Source organism: Tamandua tetradactyla, chromosome 4 (genome assembly GCF_023851605.1).
Source record: "Tamandua tetradactyla isolate mTamTet1 chromosome 4, mTamTet1.pri, whole genome shotgun sequence".
In the NCBI taxonomy this organism is placed as follows: Eukaryota; Metazoa; Chordata; class Mammalia; order Pilosa; family Myrmecophagidae; genus Tamandua; species Tamandua tetradactyla.
The window spans coordinates 19,246,522-19,270,849 of NC_135330.1; the positions used below are offsets into that span (position 1 = coordinate 19,246,522).

At 41.1% G+C, this 24,328-nt stretch overlaps 1 protein-coding gene across 5 annotated transcripts in view; it reads left to right on the top strand.

The window, feature by feature from the left end:
• The window catches only part of UCK2 (uridine-cytidine kinase 2), a 149,032-nt gene that overhangs the window by 64,071 nt on the left and 60,633 nt on the right, over positions 1–24,328 (top strand). For 2 of the 5 annotated variants that reach the window (XM_077156816.1, XM_077156817.1), the window contains exons 6-8: positions 2,286–2,334; positions 3,704–3,809; positions 15,167–15,267. In XM_077156816.1, coding sequence (XP_077012931.1) covers positions 2,286–2,334; positions 3,704–3,809; positions 15,167–15,267 — 256 coding nt within the window. Of the gene's footprint in view, positions 1–2,285; positions 2,335–3,703; positions 7,587–15,166; positions 18,497–18,807; positions 19,716–24,328 lie in introns of those variants that run through there. The other 3 variants (XM_077156814.1, XM_077156813.1, XM_077156818.1) reach the window with 3 other exon arrangements.

The following is a 24,328-nucleotide window of genomic DNA, read 5'->3' on the forward strand; positions in this document are numbered from 1 at the left end:
CTTCTTTCTTGGGATAGCCTTTTACGGTCCTGCAAGCTCTTAGAGGAGCTATTCAGTTCCCAGCACACTCTTCCCTTCTTGTTTAGTAGGATCATGTGGGAGGCTCTTGACTGAGGGGGTATCATCTTAAAGCATAGGACTCTGCCATTTTGGATCCTAAAAAGGTCTGTGTTGGTTGGCATGTTGTTACGGGAGAGCACTGCCTGCCACAGAGGTTCCCTTGAGAACCTCTTCTGCCCCTACAGGTGAGCTCTGTTTGAGCTTATCTTTGGCCACCGTATACATTCCTGTTGGAACAGTTGTTGTGCCAAACTGGAATAAGTGCCTTTACTTCCTCCCTGGCTCAGACTTATCAGCCATCAGTCGGCAGCTGGAAATTCTCTAGTGGAAATGGCTTTCAGAGAAGGAAGGAGGAGAAGAAGGGACTTCTCAGCTTTTAGTGAATCTAATCCTGGACTTTCCTCAGCCCAGGAAGTACCCTCTGCTTCCTAGAGAAAAATGGAAAGGTGAATGTCAAGGAAAGAAACAGAAGGTGTGGTGTGATGGGTTATAGCAGGGGAAGATGTGGGAGACAGTGTAATTTTGGAAGAAGTATTTAAGTGAGAAGAATCCTACACCTCTGTCATTGTATTTTTTCCAATTTGGCCAACCACAGTCTAATTCCCTAATTATTTGTAATCAAGTTTTGAGAGGGAGGATGGGAGAGATTGGGCTCAGCCCTGTCTGGGAAACATCCTTTATGAGCCTGGAGTCTGTGATATCATTGAGCCTACATTTAGAATAAGACTGAGAAGAGGAAATTCTCTTTCCTAATAATTAACCTTTTTTCTACTGCTCCTGGAAAAATATGGTCCCAAAAGACTCTGTTTCTGTAAGCCTGTTGGATTTTCCTAACAACTACCTACAGACTTGAGTTTCAGACTAGGCACAGGTGGGCTTTTTGAGTCAGCTTGAGTGCCCTTCATGCCCATTTCCTCTCCTGGAGAAGACCAGGTTACAAGATTAGATGTCTTGGGGAGAGACAGAGAACTGAGATGCCAAGAGCTTGTATCTGTCTGAGAATGTATCCTGCTCTTCCTAACTTAATAGTAAAAACACAAAGTGAATTTTTTCCACCATAAATTATAGTTAACTCTCCATTTTCTGCTGTTTAGCATAGGCTTAATGGAGCGTGAAATCCCAGACCAACCTGTTTAGGGTTATTTTGCCTTATCAACTACTACTTCCCAGCCACTCTGTGCTCAGGAAAGACCATCTCGTTCCCATGTAAGCCAGCAGCTTGGACCTGATAAATTGGGTTTGAGTCTGATACTGTTGGACTTCAATAGTTTTGATCTGGAAGTTGCACAGAGTAAGGCCACCTGTGTCTTTAAGTCATTGTTTATATGGTCTTACACTCAACTCAGGTTGTAAACCAGGGCACAGTAGACTGGTCCACAGAATTGCAGTATATATATATTTTTAAATTGAATGTCTTTACTCCTGGCTTTATTATTATTTTTTTAAGCATGATAATAAAGCCAGTAAAAATGGTTGCTGTTTTTTCTGAGTTTACCTTTGTGCTAGAAATGAACAGCATTACCCTTCAGATGTGTAGATATCCAAGCAAACTCCCTTTTTAAGTTTGAATTTTTCTTATTCGCATTTTTCCTGATAGTGGAGAAGAAGTTCGTTTGGTATCAAAGACCATGCTCTCTGTGCAGCTTATAAGATGAAACAATGCTAAGCATAAATAACGAGTTTAGGCATATTGGAAGAACTCAAGAAAAAGCTAATTTATTAAAGTTAGGTTAAATGGATAAAAATCTGTGTTCAGTAATTAGAATTTGAATTGTAAATTGTATTTTTTTTTTTTTTTTTACATGGGCAGGCACCGGGAATTGAACCCAGGTCCTCTGGCTGGCAGGCGAGCACTCAACCTGCTGAGCCACCGTGGCCCGCCCGTAAATTGGTTTTGAACTGATCAGTCTACCTGGACCACTTTCCTTTACTGACATATTAAGTTACCCCATCTGTAAATCTTCCTCATTTTCTGTATCGTTTCCTATCTTAACTCCCCGTTTCCCTTCTTCCATTTACATTTCAGTTAAATGAAAGGCCCTTTTTAGATTTTCCTAAATTTCTAGATGCTTTCCCAAAGAAGTGTGTAAACAGGATTAAATGGTCACACTGTGGGAGCTGTAGTAGGAAGGCTGGCACTTTATGCATAGTCCCTTAGCAAAGGGCTCTGGACAGTTTGTCTTCGAGCGCCTCTGTTAATGCTTTGCAAATATCTTTCTCCACAGACAAAGAAATACGCCGACGTGATAATTCCTAGAGGTGCAGATAATCTCGGTGAGTCTCCGTGGGGTGTTACCCTATGAGGGCCAGACATCTGCCCCTTTCAAGGCCTTAGCGTGCACTCTAGTCTGCTATTATGAGCCAGGAAGGGGTTTCCAGACCTGTCCAATATAGGTGGACTGGGAGGAGGCCTGTGTGCACAGGTGTGTATGTGCATGGGACAAACGTGAACTGATATTTCTTTGCAGAGTTTTGGGGACAGCAACCTTCTGCTGTCCCTCCCCAGTGATGAAACTTGGACATCTTGCATCTCATGTCACCTTTTAGCAAAAGCAGATTCCCTTCTCAATTTAGAGTGACCTGCAGCAACATGGTTCTTCCTAAAGGAAGCTGATTACTACCATTATCGAATTTATTCACATGCTTTGGCTTATCTAGGAAGTAGGCATATCTCTTGACTAGGCATAGCAGGGCAAAGTTGATTGCTAAGATGGGACGTTATCTCTCATTCTGTTAATAATTTATTTAATTTTCCCTCCATTAAAAAAATGGAACTGTTTGGAAATAAGTCACAGCGATAAGTATTTTAATGTCTGCTTCTTAAGAACAAGGACATTCTCATTCATAAGCATAGTACAGTTGTCAAATTCAAGAAACTTAATATAATCTACCCTAATTTGTAAATGTCCCTAAGCCTTTCTTTGTCTGTCACGACACTGACATTTTTAGAATATAGGTCCATTATTTTGTAGAAGGATACTCAATTTGGATTTGCTCGTTTCCTCATGATTGAATTATACAATCCAGAAGAGACCTGCAGCAGAGATGTTGTGTTGTCTTCTCTGTGTATCCCGTCAGAAAGCCCTTGATGGCAGTTTATTCCTTTATTGATGACGTTGACTTTGATCGATTAGTTGAGGTGTATAATTTATTTCTAATGCAAATAATAGGGAGTCCACCTTGTATTTTCCTTAGAGGAGAGGCCCTCTTGCTTGGGATAGAAAGCTAATAGGTTCCCTCTTGGTAGAGTTTCATAGCTAATTGGTGGCATCAGAACCATAGCTAGTCATCATGTCTCCAGAATTTTGGTTGATGCTTTGTTTCATCCAGTGGTGACTCTACCTACTACAAGAAGCCCATTTATTAAGAACTTAGTATATGCTAGGCATTTTCTATCATACTTTTTAGCTTTCTTCTGTGAGGTAGGTAATATTAGCCTCACTGGGGGACACTGGGAGGTTGAGTGACTTGCTAAGGGCTAAGCCAGAAACCTGGAAGAGACTTGTGCCTCCGGTTCCTGGTTGGCCTCCCCAATCCCCCAGGTAGCCACACGGTCTCACAGCCCCATACCTGGGCTCCCATGCCTCCCTGCATCCCTCACACTCCCTGTATCCCTAACACTCTGCTGCTCTTTGCCCCACAGTGGCCATCAACCTCATCGTGCAGCACATCCAGGACATCCTGAATGGAGGGCTCTCCAAACGGCAGACCAATGGCTATCTCAATGGCTACACCCCATCACGCAAGAGGCAGGCATCGGAATCCAGCAGCCGGCCACATTGACCTTTGCCTCCTTCAAACTCCCAACCCCTGTCTCAGACAAACAGGAGGAGGGGTCAAGAGGCGCTGTTGATCTGTACATATTGTTTCCTATGGCATTACTGTATTTAAGAAAACACATGGAGATGAAATGCCTTTGATCTTTTTCCTTTTTCTTTTTTCTTTTTCTTTTGTACTTTGGAACGGGTGAAATGATACGGAACTTGACCCTAAGCGTAAATGACAAACTGTGCCAATTACTACTGGTGATGCCTAATTATGAATATGACGTGTAACCAGTTATAAATACATACGTACGTACATATATATATACACACATATATATATGTATATATATATAGAAAAGGATCTATTTTTGTGTAAATGTACAAATAATGTAAAGCTGTTTGCCATAAGTATTTTGCAGGGCCACCTGTTCTTGTGCTTTGGGACTAGAGTGGCGTCTCACCAAGGGAAAATTGCCTGTTGTATTCCACGTGGGGTGGGCTCAGGCATGTTGCTTGGAGCTGGGGAGTGGAGGATGGGCTCGTGTCACTCCAGCCTGAGCACCCGAGGAACTCTGATGGGAATGGGGTTTGAAACCCTCGAGTGGCTTCCCTGACCGAAGCCACCTTCTTGGAGCTGGACTCGAATGATATGAGGATGAGAGAGAAGATATTCTGTGGTTTTTTGTTTGTTTGTTTGTTTGTTTTTTGTTTAGTTGAAACTAGGTAAGATCTCAAATCAAACTCAGGGAAGAGGCCCATTGAGGAGAACAAGTCTTCTGTGTTTTCTTCTTGCCCTGCTCCCCACCTCTGGCTGCTTGGATGGCTCAACGACTTCTCTCCAAGCAGCCAGAGCTACCTCTCTTTTCTTCCCAGGCAGGGACTTTATGGGATCATTTTATGTTAAACTAGAAGAGGGAGTTACATTGTGCCTATTTTAGTGTCTGAGGAAGCACTGGTTCCTTCCTCCTACTAGGGAAGTAATCAGCCAGGTTCCTAGGGGTTTTCCTGTATTACTGCATGCATAGTGACCTCTTGGAGTCTGGGCTTTGGTGGAAGACTTCTGGGAACTGACAGGGTGGCAAGAGAGTGTCGCCTGTGTAGGGGCTTTATTTATAGCCTTTATTCTCCGAGACGTGGGCATTTGCAGTGAGATGAGAATGGTATGCCCCTTTCATCAGGAATATTTACTAGCAAAATCACAGCCAGGATGATAGCCTCATTTACCATTCTGCTGTGTGAATACAGCGGCGGCTGGGCATTAAGGGACCAGGAAAAAGAAATAGGGTGTTTAATTCATGAGTAAAACAGATTCGAGTCTTGGATTGAAAATTTATGGAGCAGGAGAATTCCAATTTTCCTGAGTCCTTCCTCTCAGTGGAAACTTCTTTCTCTGGAACCAAGTATACATTCCAGATTAATTCTTGGTGGAGGGTGAAGGAAGTGGAGGGAACCAAGTTATTTGATGAGGTGTGATTACCATAGAGTCCTGAGCCTGTGTTTAACTGCAGAAGAGCCAGTGCTTGCTCACGTGAGTGCTGACCATCCTAGAGCTTGGCAGGCCATGATCTTAGTTATTCCGTTGTGGCTGCCGTTGCCTAAAACATTTTGGGGAACCCTTTCCCTTCAATTGCTTTCGGAGTCCGTTTGAACCATACAGATAAACTTGTTGCACCTAATTTTTTTTTTCCCAGACACCAAGCACCAACCTGTGTTCCATTCTCCTTTTCTGGACTCCATTTGACTCTAAATCTATTTTGCTGTTCAAACCATCAAACCTAGCTCCCCAACAGTGTTTTACCACCCTTGAGACATTCAGAAGACTGTGTTTACTGGCTCTGGAGGGAGCTCCCAAAGGCAGCAACAGCCTGGCTGGAGTAAGCAAAGTCTCCCAGGGTGCCTACTTCGAAGACCAGTGTTCACTGGGATAAGTTCTGGAGTCAGTCTTGAGTATCTTCATAGCTATGCCTTGTAGAGTTCTGAGGTGAAGGGTGAATGGCAGGCCTGGGTTAGGATCCTGAGGTCACAGGGGCACTGTGCCTTGATGGGCCTGTCTGTGCTCAGCTGAAGCCCACCTCTGTCTGGGAGCACTTTGGCCTTTCAGTGGGTAACACACTCAACTTTACTTGAAGCTCCCAGGTGCCAAACCATTTAGTGCCTTGGCTGTCTGTCCCACTGCCTTGTAAAATGGATTCTTCTCATCTCTGAGCCTTTACTTAGCTGCTTCCTCATCTACCTGTGGTGTTGGGACCAAGCCTCCAACATCTCTGAGTAGCCCACTCCTAGCTTGGAAACAGCTCTAGGACTACCCTGCTCTGTAAAACAATCACCCATCCTTAGGAGTTTGACTGTGAATGCTGGGTTGTAGACGACTTCCCTAATTCTTTGGCATGCTGTGTCTGGAGAAGGAAGGGACCGGAGGCTCTACCCCTTGCTGGCTACCCCAATATTTAACCTATTGAGTATCTGAACTTGAACTTCCTATATGAGAAATTCTGGTATTGAAGAGCCACTGGATTTCTGGTTCCACTGGCAAATCATGGATAGAAATATTAGCCTGGAAACTATGCATTTGTCATCTGGCTACTCTTTGCTGTCCAAAGAAGAGACACAGATGAGCAGGGCAGGGTAGGGTAGTGTTGGTCATATGTATGGGAGTCCCTTGGCTTCAGAGCCACCCCGTGCTGTTGGTTCTCCCTTCCTGCCCAGGTATTGTCCCCAGACCAAGTGTTCAGGAATCAATCATCTAGGCTGTATCGTGGAGTTTCTGCCTCAGATTTCTTATTCTTTAGTTGGATACTGGCATGGGCAGAGAAATGGAACCTATGTGAGGAGGATGCGAGTATCGTGACCTCTGGATGTCCTTAGGTTTGGAGTGGATGGAGCAGACCCCTAAGGCAGTAGGACAGAGCAGGAGAGAGTGGTCAGGGTTGCCACATCTGAAAAGGTCTCTAGTTCATCATTCCTCAGAACTAACCCGGCCATCCCTGCCACAAGCTTCTGTGGAAGTTGGCTTCCTGCCTCCCCTGGGCTTGGGACTGAACACTTGTTCCCGTATCCAGGTGGGGTTGCCAATTTCTTTGTTAGGCCACTAGGTCAGCCTGGAGAGTCATGTGCTCCTCAGAGCACTGGGAAGCAGGTGGGACTTGAGCCCCACCGGTTTGTATATTACCTCCCTTGCTGCCCCAGCCCAGCTAACTCATTTTATGCCGTTGACCTGCACTAATGTACTGTTCAAGGCCATTGGAAGGAAGTAGCCTTTTGGGCGAAATTCTTTTCCTCTGCTCCTGGCTCCTACTTGCCTATTGACAATTCCAGGCCAAGAAGCTGGGCTGGTTTGGGTGGAGTCGAGGCTGAGACTGGGTAGCAGAAGAACTGTGCTTCCGGATAGGACCGATTGTACTTCACTCTCCTTGGTGTGAGATAAAATGGGAGTGATAACAGGTTGGGAAATGTATCTTTGGGGTGAGTCTTTTGTCTTGTCCTTTAGTCTTTTGTCTTTGGGCCTTCTGCTGTCCTCCGTACCAGGTGACTGATATTAAAGATCAGCTTTTTTTGTTGCTTTTAGAGGCAGTGAGGGCCTAGCCAGTCCTGCCTCAGGAACAGGGTGAGTAACTAAAGATTTAGGCTTTTTATTTTTTTTTTCCTTTCAAATGCTTGCTCTTTCCCCTTTTCTTGCAATTACTCTGCCTTTATTGTTAGTTTCAAAAAATGGCCACATATTCTGTGCTTTTCCTGTAAATAAAGACTGAACAAAAACGATCCAACTCTTTCTTGCCTTTGTGGTGCTTGGTCAGGAGCAGGAGCCAACGGCAGCTGCAGCAGCGCCTGAAATGGCTAAGGGAAGGGCAGCGCTGTACATTCGTGGAGTAGGTGTGAGTCTCCGCAGCCTCTGGTCCCGAAGGCTCCCCAGCCTGGGGGACGGTGTGGGGTGTCTGCCACATTGCAGCTGGTCTCAGATACTGTAAGATCTGGGTGGCCTTGATTTATCCTTGTCAAGCTGAAAGCTCATCTCAAGATTCCTCGGGGGGCTTTGGTTCTCAGGGACAATTGTGGCTCTGTCTTCTGGTGTCAACCAGTTTATGCAGTCTGGTTCCTCGCTGCCTTCCCTGGTTCAGTCACCAGCTGCTTCCTCCACTTCCATATTAAAAATCATTAGAAAAAGCTAAATAAACTTTTTGGGAGGGTGTGTGGATGGAGAAAAGTTTGTCTTTTAAGGATGCAAACAGTTTCAACGTGTGTGTGGTCAGGGATACCTACATCCATTCATCTATCTAATAGTTCCCCTGTTTTTAACTAGGTCACCCACCATCCAGGATTTAAAAAAAATAAACAACAAAGCTCTTTGTAGCACCCTGTACTCCCATTTCCCCAAACTTCTCCACCCCTTTCTTGGCTTCCTTTCATCTCTTCATCCCTTGCCTGCCTTCCTGTCACCAAACAATCCCCAGTAATGTACAGAATCGTTCAGCTCCTTCCAGCCATGTTCCACTTTGACAGATGCAAACTCATCAAGGAATTTGGCAGAACCAAAGGGACTTTCATATAATAGGATCCACCCTCACAGGCTGCTGTGTTTTTAAATAATGCTTAGTTGCCTTTCCAGGGACTGGTGTTATCAATCCTATCATCTTGGCAGATAAAGACCTTGTGAGTCACAGAACAAATGACTTGCCTGATGTCATACAAACAGTGGTTGCGCAAACTGGTACTTCTTAGCTGTGATCCTTTTTTTCTCTTGGCCCTGCTCTCACGTTTCCCTACCCCATGTGGTCTACCTCTGGAATTTAGTTTGTGTCTCGGCTTAACTCTGCTCCTTTGTTAAATTGAAGGGTCAGTGCTGGCCAGCAAACCCCTGGAGTGAATTTGCTTCTTTTTTGCCCACCCATCGCTCCCATCCTTCTGAGCCCCCTGTTAGGATGAGGCACCTGTTTGACTAGTGCTACTTTAATCAAATCATTCATGGGGGCAAATTAAAAGAAACCTGTTGGAATCTTCTTGAAGGTTTTAAATAAGGCATAGGTAGAGAAGGAGACCTGAAATGTGGGAAATTATGCTTTGAGAGGATAGAACCAGAGAGATGGATTTCTATCATCTGATGCTGGGCGATGTTTAGGTTTTTATTTTAAAGCAGAGTTTAGTCAGATTTTCTAAAACTCAGAGTGGAGTAAATCCACTTGTTAAATCTTTGGCTATGATTGTCTATACTTATATATGTATATTTTCAATACACCATAAACTCAAATAGAAAATAACCAAGTGAAGCAATTTGAGCTAGGACTAACCCTAGCTATTAACCCTAGCTATTTGAGCTAGGACTAGCCCCATTAACTGAATGGGGCAGGGGTGGGGTGGAACATGAAATTGTGCGTTACACAAACTCATTTATCATCCAGTCAAATCCATGCTTGGCATTGCTTGTGTACTGAGGATTTGTTTGGACTAAATCCAGTAATGTCTGTCCTGGGTTGCCCAGAATGACAGTGGCATATGGTGCTGTGTTCAAGTGCTTACTGTGTCCTCTGCCTAAGAGTTCATGAGCTGTAGTGGGGTTTTAATCTGAAGAGCCCTAGATTGTCTCACACAGTATAATTGGTTATTGATGTCCTCACTATTCCTCTTTATCACTGCTCTGTTCTTTGTTAAATTCCTGAAATTTCATCGCAATATTTATTTAAGGCTTTTTCCAGCCTTCAATACATTTTCTCTTGCTCCATTTTGTCCTTAAAGCTGTCCTGCAAGGTATGCAGGGAATGGAATCATACTCCCCGTTTTACTGATGAGGAAGCATTTAACCCAAAGTAGCAGCCAGGAAGTAGAATGAGCTTATACGAGGTTGTCTGATAAGTGCTTGCCATCTGGTGGTGGGATTCAGAGCTCAGCAGGAGCGTTGCCTTGAGTTGTAGACCAGGATCATTTTCTCGTCTACTGTGGTTTCCAAGGAGTTGTCACAGGACTGTCCAACTACTTAAGTGGCTTTTTTTGTTTTTTTTAATGTTTCTCCCTACATATATGTATTTTTTAAACTTTTTTTCTTTAGTTGTGAAATTTAACATATATACAAAAAACATAAAATTTCCAGGTACATTTTAACAAGTAGTTACAGAACAGATTTTAAAGTTTGTTTTGGGTACAGTTCCACAATTTTTTGTTCTTCTAGCTGCTCCAATATACTGGAGACCAACAGAAATACCTATATAATGATTCAGCAGTCATACTCATTTGTTAAATCCTATCTTCTCTGTGACACTCCTCATTCTCTTTAAATAGCATATATACATAAAAGCAGTACATTTCAAAGCACATTGTAGCAATTAGTTGAGGAACAGATTTTGGAGTTTGGTGTGGGTTACAATTCCACAATTTTAGGTTTTTGCTTCTAGCTGCTCTAAGGTACAGGAGACTAAAATATCAGTATAATGATTCAGCAGTCATACTCATTTGTTAAACCCAACCTTCTCTGTATAACTCCACCATCACCTTTGATCTCTCTCCCATTCTTTAGGGGTATTTGGGCTATGCCCATTCTAACTTTTTCATGTTGGGAGGGGCTGTCAGTAATATGGGATAGGGGGATGGAACTAGTTGATATTCTGGAGAGGCTGGCCCCTCTAGGTTTCAGGACTTATCTGGTCCAGGGATCCATCTGGAGGTTGTAGGTTTTAGAAAGTTGCCCTAGCACATGGAACCTTTGTAGAGTCTTATATAATGCCCTAGGTATTCTTTAGGATTGGCAGGAATGGTTTCAGTTGGGGTTTAGCAAGTTATAGGTAGAAATGTCTAACTGAAGCATACGTAAGAGTGACCTCCAGAGCACATATCTATGCATACACACCGAGGCAGATATGTGATATGTATATAATGGGGAATTTTGTTCACAATGTTTTGGGGGTGATGGTGGTAGTGGTGGTGGTGGCGGCACATGGCCTCAGAATTGAACCGAGTTTTCCACATGGCAGGAGAGAATTCTTCCATGAACTAGCTGTACCTTTGAAGTGGATTTTATTCCCCCCCTGGAAACTATTAAAGACTTCACTAGGGCAAATAGGAGATGACCCCCTTAGTTCTCTTTTGGTACAGTCTATTGCAGGGGTTTCCCCAAGCTGCTCAACTGGTACCTGGCTAGCTTCATGAGTAAACTGGGGACCTTGTTAGTAATTGTTACTGTGATCCATTCCTGAGAATTCTGCTCCTTGGAGTGCTAGGGAGAGAAACTTAAAACAAATTGTACAGGAAAAATCAGATGCGTAGGCAGGGTTGGAAACCAGGGGTTGCATGTATTTAATCATGTAGACAATTAAAATCTGTGGTGTTCATAGCATTGAGGGGGAGGTTCCAGTTCTCCCAGAAATGCACTGTGTGCTGTTTCAGTCTCTCCCCTGCCTGCAAGGAGACTGAAAAAGGATTTTGAGGCTATTTTCAAATGCAGTCAGCTCCAGCACTGCTCTCAGACTCCAGGATTGCCTTGAGCTGTTGTTGGCCTTGAGAAAGTTCCTTAGGTTGTTTGTCAGAACTGGACATGTATTCTGAAGTCATTTAGTCCAGTGGCTTTTTTTTTTAAACAACATATCTTTATTATCTCAAAGATTCCATGACTCAGCAGTCCAGACACAGTTTAGCTAATCCTCTGCTCAGTTTGCAAAAAGCTGTAATCAAGGGGTCAGCCTTGCAGTGTCATCGGAGGTTCAGGGTCCTCTTCTTGGTTAATTTGATTTGTTAGGATAATTCAGTTCCTTGTAGCCATTCACAACATGGCTATTTGCTTCTTCCTCAAGGCCAGCAGGAGAATCTATCTTTAAAGGCATTGCCTTATTAGGCCAGACCCATCCAGGATAAACCCTCTTGAATAACTCGATTAGCAGCTTAGTCATGGGAGAAATAGCTCATCATACTCTAGCCAGTGGCTTTTAAGCATAGTTAGTTATGGAGACCTTCATGAGCTCATGAAGCCTCATCTGGAGCCTCAATGTAGAAAACAGATAAAAGCAGAGCTTTTGTGTTAAAGCTGGCATGGGGGAGTCTAGAGCCTCACTCCAGCCTGTCCTTTGAGAATTCTGAGTTTCTTTCAAACCATTTGGGTTCAGGCACATCACTTCACTGATAAGGTAACTGGGGCTCAGAGACTAAGTGAGCAGGTTAAGTTCACTTAAGGTCAAGCTTGGTGAACTCCAGGTCTCCGGTGAACTGGGGTAGGGCTTTCAATAAAAGTCCTTCCTCCTACACATCCTCCTGGGACTTCTCCAGGTGCAGGTGGTGGCAGGGCCAGCAGTTGTGATGGACCCCTGCTCTTGGATTGGTTCTTTTTGGCATCTACTGGTAAAGGTATTTGGTTAATAAACACTTGCTTGGTGGAAGGAAGGAGAATGAGAAGAGAGAATGGAACACATCTTAAAAGTTGCGTCTATTTAGTTGGTGTCATGTCAACTTCAGCTGAGTTCTATAAAAGGGACTACACATTCTGTGTAAGCTTTCAGCGTTGGCTGGACCACAGCCAAAAGGGGGAGGCAGCCTGTTTAGGGAAATAATTCTGGAATTGAACAGACCTAGATTTAAAACTTGGTGTTTTAGTTTTCTAGGCTATTTAAGCAAATAATCACAAAATGGGTCAGGTTAAACAATGGAAATTTATTCCCTTATGGTTTTGAGGCTGAGGAAATGTCCAAATCAAGGCATCATCAAGGCAATGCTTTCTCCCCAAAGTTTGGAATTCTGGGGCTGCCTGCTGGTGATCCTTGGTTCCTGTCACATGGAAAGGCGTATGGCCGCATCTCCTGGTTTCTTCCTTCTGGGTTCAACTTGCCTCCTTTGACTTTCTCTGAATTTCCTTCTTGTAAAGGACTCCAGTAATGGGGTTGAGACCCATCTGATTGAGTTGGGCCACACCTTAACTGAAGTAGCCTCATCAGAAGGTCCTGCTTAAATGAGTTCACACCCACGGGGTTAATTTTGTTTTCTGATGTATAAACAGCTTCAAGTTGTCACATATGGTTCCATCACTTAATAGCTGTATGGTTTGGGACATTCTGTTCGGCTTCAGTGCCTGTGTCCATAACCTGGGGACAATGCCCCCAGCTTTGCCAGCTGATGTTGAGTGAGATCCCAGAGCAGATGGGTGGGAATATACCTGGGCACGAGAGTTGTACAATGAGTGGGGACTTTTTTGCCCTGAGTTTGCTGTGCTGATTGGGCTGTGTGGACGAGTTTACATTTCTGGAAGGCCTTTTCTTTGTAACTCAGGGAATCTGGGAGAAGCTAGCTGACCTGGGGAAGAATCCTTAAACCACATTATTTGGTAGCCACTGCTATAGCCCTGCCCCCAGGCTAACTTCAGATGATGCCAGAAAGGGTCTTTAAAAAAAAACAAAACAAAAATATTTTGATGCAAATTTGTTTTTAAGACATTCAGCTTAAAATATTCTTTTACCAAATACTGTGCCCTATTGACCATCCAGTTCAGAGCTTTCATCTACTCTTGAGGACACAGGCCTCCCATGCCGGACACATCCATTTTTTGGTCTTTTGCCAGCCTTGACCTGCACCCTGGGGTTTGACTCTTGAGAAGGCAGGTGGGCTCAGGTATACAATAAGGATAATTACTGCATATATATGTAATAATTTAAAGTTGTTCCTAAGACTTAAAAGGTATGTTTTTTTTAGGACCTCAAAATTGTGACTGCCAAAAAGTCCTGGCATCACAATGAAGAGGTCAGATGTCATGCCCTCCAGTTGTGCAGCTGAAGGGTCCACCTGGGGGTCAGACTGCTGAGCAGGCTGGGCACCTTTAGATGGCAGCCTGCTCTGTGCTTACGGCCCTTTTCAGAGTGGGACAGTGTTCCCTAATGCCCTGCCTGTGGAAGGTTCCTCATCTTTTTCGATTAGGGGTTTAACCATTTCTTGTGCCATGGACCTCTCTAGTAGTTGACAGGCTAAGGACTTCTCAAAGTTATGTTTTTACACACATGAAATAACATCCAAAAATACATCAAGGGGAATAAAGCATATTGAATTACATTTATCAAAATATAAAGACATAATAAATGTGCCTTCTTAACATCAAATAACAGGATTCAGTAACAGGTCTAATAACTACCAAAATTTTGTAGAATGTACATAAATGATGTTTTGAGATTTTGCAATAACTAATGGGTTATGAACGTAACTGATTTCTGTTGGCGACAGGGAACAGGGATATCAGTACAATGAATATTCCTGTGGCTTCTTGCCTACATTTCATGATGGAAGGAAAAGCTAATTTTCGATTAGAGGCTAGTGAAAATAAAGAGGGAATTTTTTTTCCTCATCCAGCATTATGGGTCACTTGAGTGTTCTCCAGGAATTCCTACAGAGTCAGGAGACCTCAGATTAAGAACCCCTGTTCAGGCCCACCTGGTGTCTTAGGTAGAACAAAGGTGACCTTCTTCACCCTGTGTGGCTTGAATGAGCCAGGCCTTAGCCAGTTTCAAACCAGCTGATGGTGCTGAGCTTTTTGTTGTGAGGTAGCTCTCTTGGCCCTGTCCCATAGAAACACAGTGACCATCACAAGTGTAATTTAAAATTTTCTTGAAACTACAGCTAAGATTTAAAAAAAGCAGGTGACATTAATTTTAATATTATATCTTAACAAATCTATCCCCAATATTTCAACATATACTCAATTGAGTAAAATTATTGATGGTATTTGGCGGGGGGGTTCAGAGTCTTTGATAGGCATCTTTTACATTCACTGCATATCTCAGTTGGGATGAGCCACATTTCAAGTGCTCAATAGCCACCTGTGGCTGGTGGCTGCCATATTGGACAGTGTGGGTCTATATAGCTGTCAATGCCACTGTTAGGGCTAGGCCAGGGCCCCTGTCAAATTCTCTCCCTTTACAAAAGGGGACACTGGGGCCCAGAGATAGAAAGTGACTTGTCAAGGTCATGGCTAGCTGGTTAGCAGGGCCCTGGTCTAGCTGGGGTTTTGCCATCCTGCTGCCCTTGGGTAAAGGTTACATTTTTCTAGTCCTGAGGCTGAAAACTGAGTCCTTTGCAAGAGGCCCAGCAATGGGGCATCTTCTCTGAGAAGATGCCAGGAGAACAGCCTGAGAGCTGCCATGAGAAATTTCTGGGGAGGGAAGGGTGCAAGAGGGATTCCGCAGTGGAGGAGGCATCACTTTAGAGCAGGGAGAACATGCGCTGGTTAAAGGATGGGTGAGGTTAAAAGGGGTTTTTCAAAGAGCTCGGGAGGTGTGTGTGGGGGAGGAATTGCAAAGGAAATAGTAAGGAATGTGGTAAGGCAAAATCTTTGGGATTATATTGAATTGATGAGAAACTCACATTAAAAAAATCCATTTATCCCACAGAGATCAAAGGGAGATGATTATGAAATGGAAGGTGGAAATTATTGGTAACCAATGGAGGAGAGGAGACTTTCCAGAATCCTCTAGTTCTTTCCTAAAAAAAGGTAAGGGAAGACGCGCAGGGAATTGTCTTTTTCACTACACCGCAGTCGTTTACACAGGGGCGCCACACTCCCACCAGCACTTGTGCATGCTTCTGTGTATATGTGTTGTCTCCTCTCCTAGACTGAGAGCTCCTGGAGACCCTAGAGAGTGTCTGGCTCCTCTTAAAATCCCCAACCCCTGGCATAGTTCCCTGCCCCAAAGCAGGTACCTGATAAAATTTGAGAAAACACCTGGGAATAAAAGGAGTGAAGGAGGAAGAGCACCTGCTGCACAGGACAGGGCAAGGTTGGGGAACCTCGTTCTGGCGAACCCTCCACTCCTTCCTTGGCTGGGGAATGCTGGCGGTCACCTCACTTCTGCCAGCCCTCTTCATCTGTGAAATGAGAGAGCAATCCCTACCTTGCTCAATTTAGAAACTGGCTTAGTAGAAGATCAGGTAAAATCACAGATGAAACCTGAGTTAGGATCAATACAAACTATACTGCAAACAAAGTGTATTGCTTATGTTCAGTAGAAAGTACAACTGGCCTGAAGTGTTATTAAGAAATGACCAAGTTGGGTTCAGACCAATGTGTCAAGAAACTAAGATGCTCACACAAAGCCAGAAGGGAGATTTGAACTGATGAAAAGGCAAAGTGAATCCAGGGAGTCAAAGCCCATGTCAGCTACTCAGGGACTTGGAGCAGTGTCTATGAATCAGCAAGAAGCATGGAGACAATGCTCATTTCTTTACCTCTGTCCAAAGTGTCAGCCTATCTAAAGATCTAACCTCCCCAGTGTCTGAGAAGTAGCCACTACCATACTAAGAGGTTTGGAGACTCTTATTAGTTAGGATGAGTTTCACTGTATATAACAGAAAAACAAACAAAAACCCAAAATACCTGGCTTAAGCAAGGTAGTTTAAATTTTTTCAAGAAGAATTCTCAAAAAGTAGGCAGTCCAAGGCTAAAATGGTTGGTTCCATGATGTCAGCAGGGACCCAGATCCCTCTGTTTCTAGACACAGTCCTGGATGTTTATTTTCAAGCCTACTTCATCATCCAAAAAGGCTGCTGGGGATCCAGCCAATAGGTGTTCGTTCCAGACAGAAAGAGGAAGAGGAAAGCATGCCTTAGTCCTGTTAGAGAAGACTCCCCAGAAGTCCCACATGACGCTTCTTGTATTTTACTGGCCAGGGCTTAGCCTACATCTACACCTGCCTTCTGGAGTAACTGGGAAATGTGGTCTTCCAGCCGAGTTCATTCCTACTTTGAATAAAATGAGAAATTTGTTAAGACAGTATAAAAAGCAAAAACAAACAAACAAAAACAACCCCAAAACATAACAACCTAACCAACCAAACAAAGCAAGCATCTCCCCAAGTCCAACAACAGTCAAGCATGGCAAGCACTCAATAAAAGATGTTTTTTTTTTTAAAAAAGAAAACAACTCAATTGAAGTGTAAGGACCTACAATAAACTGTACATAAAGTTTATAAATTGACAATATTTTATATAGGTATATACTTCTGAAACGAACACTTCAATCAAAATAGTAACCATATTTATCCCCCCTAAAAGTTTCCCATGTCCCTTGTCATCTTCCCTCCCGTCTCCCATCCACTTCAGGGTACCACTGATCTGCTTTCTCACTACCGATCTACCCCGTTCCATTGTGCTTTGCTGTATCATAATTTGCAGATTTTTTTTTACAAATTGAAGGTTTGTGGCGACACTGTGTCGAGCAAGTCTATGGACACCATGTTTCCAATAGCATGAGCTCACTTCATGTCTGTGTCACACTTTGGTAATTCTTAACTTTTCATTATATTACTTCTATTATCCTGATGTGTGATGAGCAACCTTTGATGTTACTTTTGTAATTGGTTTGTGGTGCCATGAACCCTGCTCAGATAAGATGGCAAACTTAATTGATAAATGTTGTGTGTGTTCTGATTGCTCCATTGCTGACCCATCTCTCTCCCTCTCCTTGGGCCTCTCTATCCCCTGAGACACAACAATATTGAAATTAGGTCATTTGATAACCCTACAATGGCCTCTAAGGGTTCAAATGAAAGGAGGAGTGGCACGTCCCTCACTTTAAATCAAAAGCTAGAAATGATTAAGCTTTGTAAAGAAGGCAGGTCAAAAGCTGAGATAGGCCTAAAGTGAGGCCTCTTGTGCCAAACAGTTAGCCACATTGTGAAAGCAAAGGAAAAGTTCTTGGAGGAAATTAAAAGTGCTACTCTACTGAACATGAATGATATGAAAGCAATATAGCTTTACTGCTGAAATGGAGAAAGTTTTAGTAGTCTGGACAGAAGACCAAACCATCTCCAAAATTCAATTCTCGTAAGCCAAAACCTATTCCAGAGCTGGGCCCTGATTCTCTTTAATTCTATGAAGGCTGAGAGGTAAGAAAGATGCAGAAGAGAAATTTGAAGCTAGCAGAGGTTGTTTCATGAGATTTAAGGAGAGAATTAGTCTCCATAACATAAAAGTGCAGCAAGTGCTGATGTGAAAGCTGCCAAGTTATCCAGTAGATCTACCTAAGAAAGTTGATGAAGGTGGCTACGTAAACAACAGATTTTCAATGTAGACAAAGCAGCCTATTAGTGGAAGAAAGTATCATCTAGGACTTTTATAGCTAGAGAGAAGTCAGTGCCTGGTTTCAAAGCTTTAAAGGACAGGCTGACTCATGTTAGGGCTAACGTAGCTGTTGACTTAAAGTTGAAGTCGGTGTTCATTTACCTTTTCAAAGAGCCTTAAAAACAATGCTTACTGTACTCTGCCTGTGATAAAGGGAACAGTTAAGCCTGGATGATAGCACACCTGTTTGTAATATGGTTACCTGAACCCACTGTTAAGACCTATTTCTGAGAAAAAAAAGATTCCTTTCAAAGTATTACTGCTCATTGACAATGCACCAGGTCACCCAAGAGATCTGACAGAGATGTACAGTGAAGTTAATGTTGTTTTCATGCCTGTGAACACAACATCCATTCTGCAGTCCACGGATCAAGGAGTAATTTCAACTTTCAATTCTTATTATTTAAGAAATACATTTTGTAAGGCTATAGCTGCCATAGATAGACTCTTCTGATAGATCTGGGAAAAGTCGCAGCAAAGCCTCTGGAAGAGATTCACTATTCTAGATGCTATTAAGAACATTCATAGCAGCTAGAAGTAAAAACTTAAAACTGCGAAATTGTAACCAACGTCAAAGTCTGAAATATGTTCTACAGCTAATTGTGGTGTTGAGCTTTGAACTTTTATAGCTTTTTTGCATATATTTTTTTCACACAAAAAAAGAAGGAGAAAAAGTCAATTGTAATGATAAAAAAATATTTAAGCCCTCTAACCTCCTATATTCTGGAGCAGCTAGAAGGAAAAATATGAGAGGATGGTATGGTAGCCCATGACAAACTGGGATCTATCCTGTAACTACTTGTTGAAGAGTGCTTTGAAAACTACTGCTTTTTTATTTCTTTGCTTTGTATATCTGTTATACTATATGATAAAAAAAGTAAGAAAAATCAACAAACCTATTCATGATTCATAGGAGGAGGTCAAAATATCAACATTAACAGGAGTTTGGAAGAAGGTGATTCCAACCTTCATGGATAACATTGAGGGATTCAAGACTTCAGTGGAGGAAGTAACTACAAATTTGGTGGAAACAGCAAGTGAATCAGAATTAACAGTGGATCCTGAAGAAATGACTGAATTATTCATCTGGCAAACTTCATTGTTGTCTTATTTTAAGAGATTGCTGCAACCACCCCAACCTTCAGTAGCTGCCACTCGGGTCAGTTAGCAGCCATCAACATCGAGGCAAGCTGCTCCACCAGCAGTAAGATTATATCTTCCTGCAGGCTCAGATAATGGTTAGAATCTTTTAGCCATAAATTATGTTTAAAGTATGTACATTATTTACTTAGATATAGTGCTGTTGCATACTTAGCAAACTACGGTGTAGTGGAAACATAACTTTTATATGCACCAGGAAGTCAAAAAATTTATGTGACTCGCTTTATTGCGATATTCGCTTCATTGAACCTGCAGTAACTCCAGGGTCTGCCTGTATAGATCAGTTTGTGTTTTCTAGAGTTTTATATAAATGGAAGCATAACAGTAAGTATTTTTTTTTCTTTTACTTTTGGTCTGGCTTCTTTCATTCAGCAAATTTTGAGATTCATCTGTGTTGCATATATCAGAGTTTTGACCAATTTTTTAGGGGAGGTGGAGATTCTTTGTTTCCTTTTAACTTTTTTTTTGTGAAATATAACGTATGTACAAAAAACCAATAATTTTCCAGGTGCATTTTAACTGCTAGTTATAGAACAGATTTTAAAGTTTGATATGATTTTAAAGTTTGATCAGTTCCATGATTTTTCATTTTTTCTTCTGGCTGCTATAAGACACTGGAGACCAAAAGAAATATTAGTATAATGATTCAGCAGTCATGCTCATTTGTTAAATCTTATTTTCTCTGTTATACTCCTCTTTCTCTTTAAATTATATATATATATATAATATATGTAATATATATGTATATACATAATGTAATATATATATATATATTATATATATATATATATATATATACATAAAAGCAATAAATTTTAAAGTACAGCACAACAATTTGTTGTAGAACAGATTTCAGGTTTGGTATGTGTTACAATTCCACAATTTTAGATTTTTATTTATAACTGCTTGAGGTACTGGAGACTAAAAGAAATATCAATATAATGATTCAGCACTATACTTATTTGTTAAACCTGGCCTTCTCTGTATAATTCCACCATCACCTTTGATCTTTCTCCCACTCTTTAAGGGTATTCGGGCTATGCCCATTCTAATATTTCATATTGGAAGAGGCTGTTGATAATATGGGATGGGGGATGGAACTAGTTGATGCCCTGGAAAGGTTGGCCGCTCTTCATTTCAAGACTCACCTGGTCTAGGGTTCTATCTGGAGGCTGGAGGCTTCGGGAAAGTCACCCCAGTGTATAGAACCTTCCTAGAATCTCATAATGCCCTAGGCAGTCTCTAGGATTGGCAGGAATGGCCTTGGCTGGACTTTGGCAAGCTATGATAGGCAGTAATGTCCAACTGAAGCCCATGCAAGAGTGACCTCCAGAGTAGCCTCTCAACTCCACTTGAACTCTCTCAGCCACTGATACCTTATTTGCCACACTTCTCCTCCCCACTTTGGTCAGGATGACACCACTGATCCCACTGAGCCATGGCCAGGCTCATCCCTGGGAGCCATCTCCCATGAGGCCAATGAGACCCTCAACCCTAGATGTCATGTCCCACACAGAGGAAAGGGCAATGGTTTCACTTGCAGAGTTGGGCTTTGAGAGAGAAAGGCCACATCTGAGCAACAAAAGAGGTCCTCTGGAGGTGACTGTTAGGCATACTGATAGGTAGGCTAAGCTTCTCTGCTATATATGTAAGCTTCACAAGAGCCAGCTTCAAGATCAAGGGCTTGGACTCACAATTACTTTTTTATTTTTATTATGAAAAATAATACATATGCCAAAAAAGCAATAAATTTCAAAGCACATCACAACAGTTAGTTGTAACTAACTGTTACAGATTTCAGAGTTTGGTATGGGTTATAATTCCACAATTTAAGTTTTTACTTCTAGCTGCTCCAAGATACTAGAGACTCAAGGAAAAATTAATACAATGATTCAACAATGATACTCATTTGTTAAATCCTATCTTCTCAGTTATAACTCCACCTTCTCCTTTTTTAAAAACTTTTTTTTGTATATATGCTATACAATATATACATATAATACAAAGCAAAGAAATAAAAAAGCAGTAGTTTTCAAAGCACTCTTCAAAAAGTGGTTACAGGATAGATCCCGGAGTTGGTCATGGGCTACCATACGATCTTCTCGTATTTTTCCTTCTAGCTGCTCCAGAATATAGGAGGCTAAAGGGCTTAAATACTTTTTTATCATCACAATCGGTGCTTTTTCCTTCTTTTTTTGTGAAAAATAACATATATACAAAAAAGCTAAAAATTTCCAAGCACAGCACCACAATTGGTTGTAGAACTTATTTCAGATTTTGACATGGGTTACAATTTCACAATTTTAGGTTTTTACTTCTAGCTACTCTAAAATACTGGAGACTAAAAGAGATATCAATTTAATGATTCAGCATTCATATTGATTTGTTAAATCCTATATTCTCTGTATAACTCCACCATCACCTTTGATCTTTCCATCCCTCTCTTTAGGGGTGTTTGGGCTATGGCAATTCTAAATTTCTCATATTGGAAAGGTCTGTCACTAATATGGGGTAGGGAGATGAAACTATCTAATGTTCTGGAGAGGTTGGGCCCTCTAGGTTTTGGGACTTATCTGGACCAGGGACCCATCTGGAGGTTGTAGCTTTCTGGCAAGTTACTTTAGTACCTGAAACCCTTGTGGAATCTTATATATTGCCCTAAGTGTTCTCTAGGATTGGCTGGAATGGTCCTTGTTGGGGGTTGGCAGGTTATGATAGGTAGCAAGGTCTAACTGAAGCTTGCATAAAAGCAACCTCCAGAGTAGCCTCTCAACTCTTATTTGAACTCTCTCTGCCACTGATATTTTATTAATTATACTTCTTTCCCCCCTTTTGGTCCGGATGGAATTGTTGATCTCCTGGTGCCAGGTCTGGATTCATCTCGGGGGGTCATCACCTACCCTTACTGAGTTTTGAGAGTTATTTTTATATTTGTTGGCTACAAGTTCTTTTCAGATATATGCTTTCAAATATTTTCTCCCTTTCTGGAGCATGTTTTGTTTTTCATCCTATAACAATGTCTTTCAGAAAGCTAACATTTTAAACTTTGACAAAATCTGATTTATCAATTTGTTCTCTTATAGTTTGTACTTTTGGTGTCATATCTAAGAAATCTTTGCATAACCTAAGGTCACAAAGATTTTCTCCTCTGTTGTCTTTTTTTCACTTTTTTTTTTTTTTGCATGGGCAGGCCATCGAACCCAGGTATCTGGCATGGTAGGTGAGAACTCTACCACTGAGCCAGCATTGCCCACCCTCTCCTCTGTTATCTTTTTAAAAATGCTTTTTATTTTGAAATACTTTGGAACTTACAGGACAATTACAAAAATAACACAAACCCCATATAGAGAACTCCAACTACCTTCTGCTTCAGATATCTAGATCCACCAATTTTAGCCTTTTGTAACAGTTGCCATATCATTCTCTTTCTTTTTCCTCTAGTGATCAATTCATTTTTGAACACTTTAGTGTATGTTATATATATCATGTTCTTTGAACACTTAGTATTGTCATGTGCATTTCCTGAGGACAAGGATATTCACTTATGTAACCACCTTAAGTTCAGTTATTGAGTTTAATAATTTATCACTGATACAAAGCTTACAGTCTGTATTCCATTTTTTCCTATGTCCCAATAATAATATCCCTTTGAGCGTTTTCTCTTTCCTTGCTAGGTTTCATCCATATATTATACTTAATTATCATTGTCTCTTTAGTTGCTTTCTTTTTTAAAATACTGGAAACATACATACAACATAAACTTTCCCATTTCAGACATGCCCAAGTATACCCTTCAGTGGGACTAATCACATCCACAATATTGTGGTACCCTCACCACCTTTCATTGCTAGAATGTTCTCATCTCAGACAGAGATCCTACATTAGGTATTAACTCCTCATTCTCCACGCCCTGTCCTGGCAGCATGTGCTCTGATTTCTGTCTTTGTGAGCTTGCATATTCTTCAGTATCTTCTTTGTAGTTACCATGGAGCTTAAATGTGATGCTCTAAATCGATAACAGTCTTGTTTGCTTTGATACCAACTTAACTTCGATAATATATACAAACTATGTTTCTAGATCCTCCTGCCCCCCCACTTCATATAGTTATTGTCACAAATGACATGTTAATGCATTATGAATCCAAAACTACTGATTTATCATTATATTCTATGCATTTGGCATTTAGATACTGTAGGAAGTAAAAAATGGAGTTAAAACCAAAAATGTAATAGTACAGGCATTTATAGTTACCCATGTCTTTACCTTTTATTTCTTTTTTTTAAAATTTTTTTCATTAAAAAGAAACAAACAATGTACTTAGAACCACCAGAAATGTATATCTCAGTTAGCTTAGCCATAGGCATATTTAAATAAAGTACCCATATAATCATTGTACAGCCTGTATTTGTGCAGTAAGTTTCATAAAACAATTTAAAATTAAGGCAACAAGGAAAAGTTCTGCAAATTCAGATAGCAAAGTTCTTAAATTCTAAGTATTAAACACTTAAATACATTTGATCAGCTCTCTAGACTGGGAATATTCTCAAAATATGAAGTAGAAAGTTCTTACGTATATCTGCATTGTTATTGTAATGACCTATATTGCTCAATATTTTCCTGATTTCAGGAAGATATGAAGATACAAATATTTTTACAATTAACATATGGAAATCTTAACCACCTAAAATGTATATCTTATTTAGCTTATCCATGGGCATATTAAAAAAATCTAAGTAATTATTGTAAAGCCTGTTTGTACAATATGTTTCATAAACCAATTTAAAATTAAAGCAAGGAAGGAAAATAATCCATAGCTACAGGTATCAGAGTTCTTAAATTCTGAATATTAAACACTATCTTAAATACTATTTGATTAACTATCACAATTGTGTGCATTCTCAAAATATCAATTAAAAAGTTATTACAAATATCAACTTTGTGATGGTAGTGAACTATGTTACTAAATGTTTTCAGATTTTTGATTTCAGAAATTTATTTTATTTAATATTACTAAAACTCCTTGTAGGTTTTTTTAGCCATTTTTTTGTTGTCATAAAATATAACATATATATGCAAAGAAAAGAAAGAAAAAAAGCAATAATTTTTAAAACATACTTCAACTATAGAAGCAACTACAGCAGCTACAGAACAGTTCCCAGAGCTTGTCATGGGCTACCATGCCCTCATCTCAAATTTTGCCTGCTAGTTGCTCCAAAACACTGGCAGCTTTATCAGAGTCATAATGATACGACAATATCTGTCCTTTTATGTC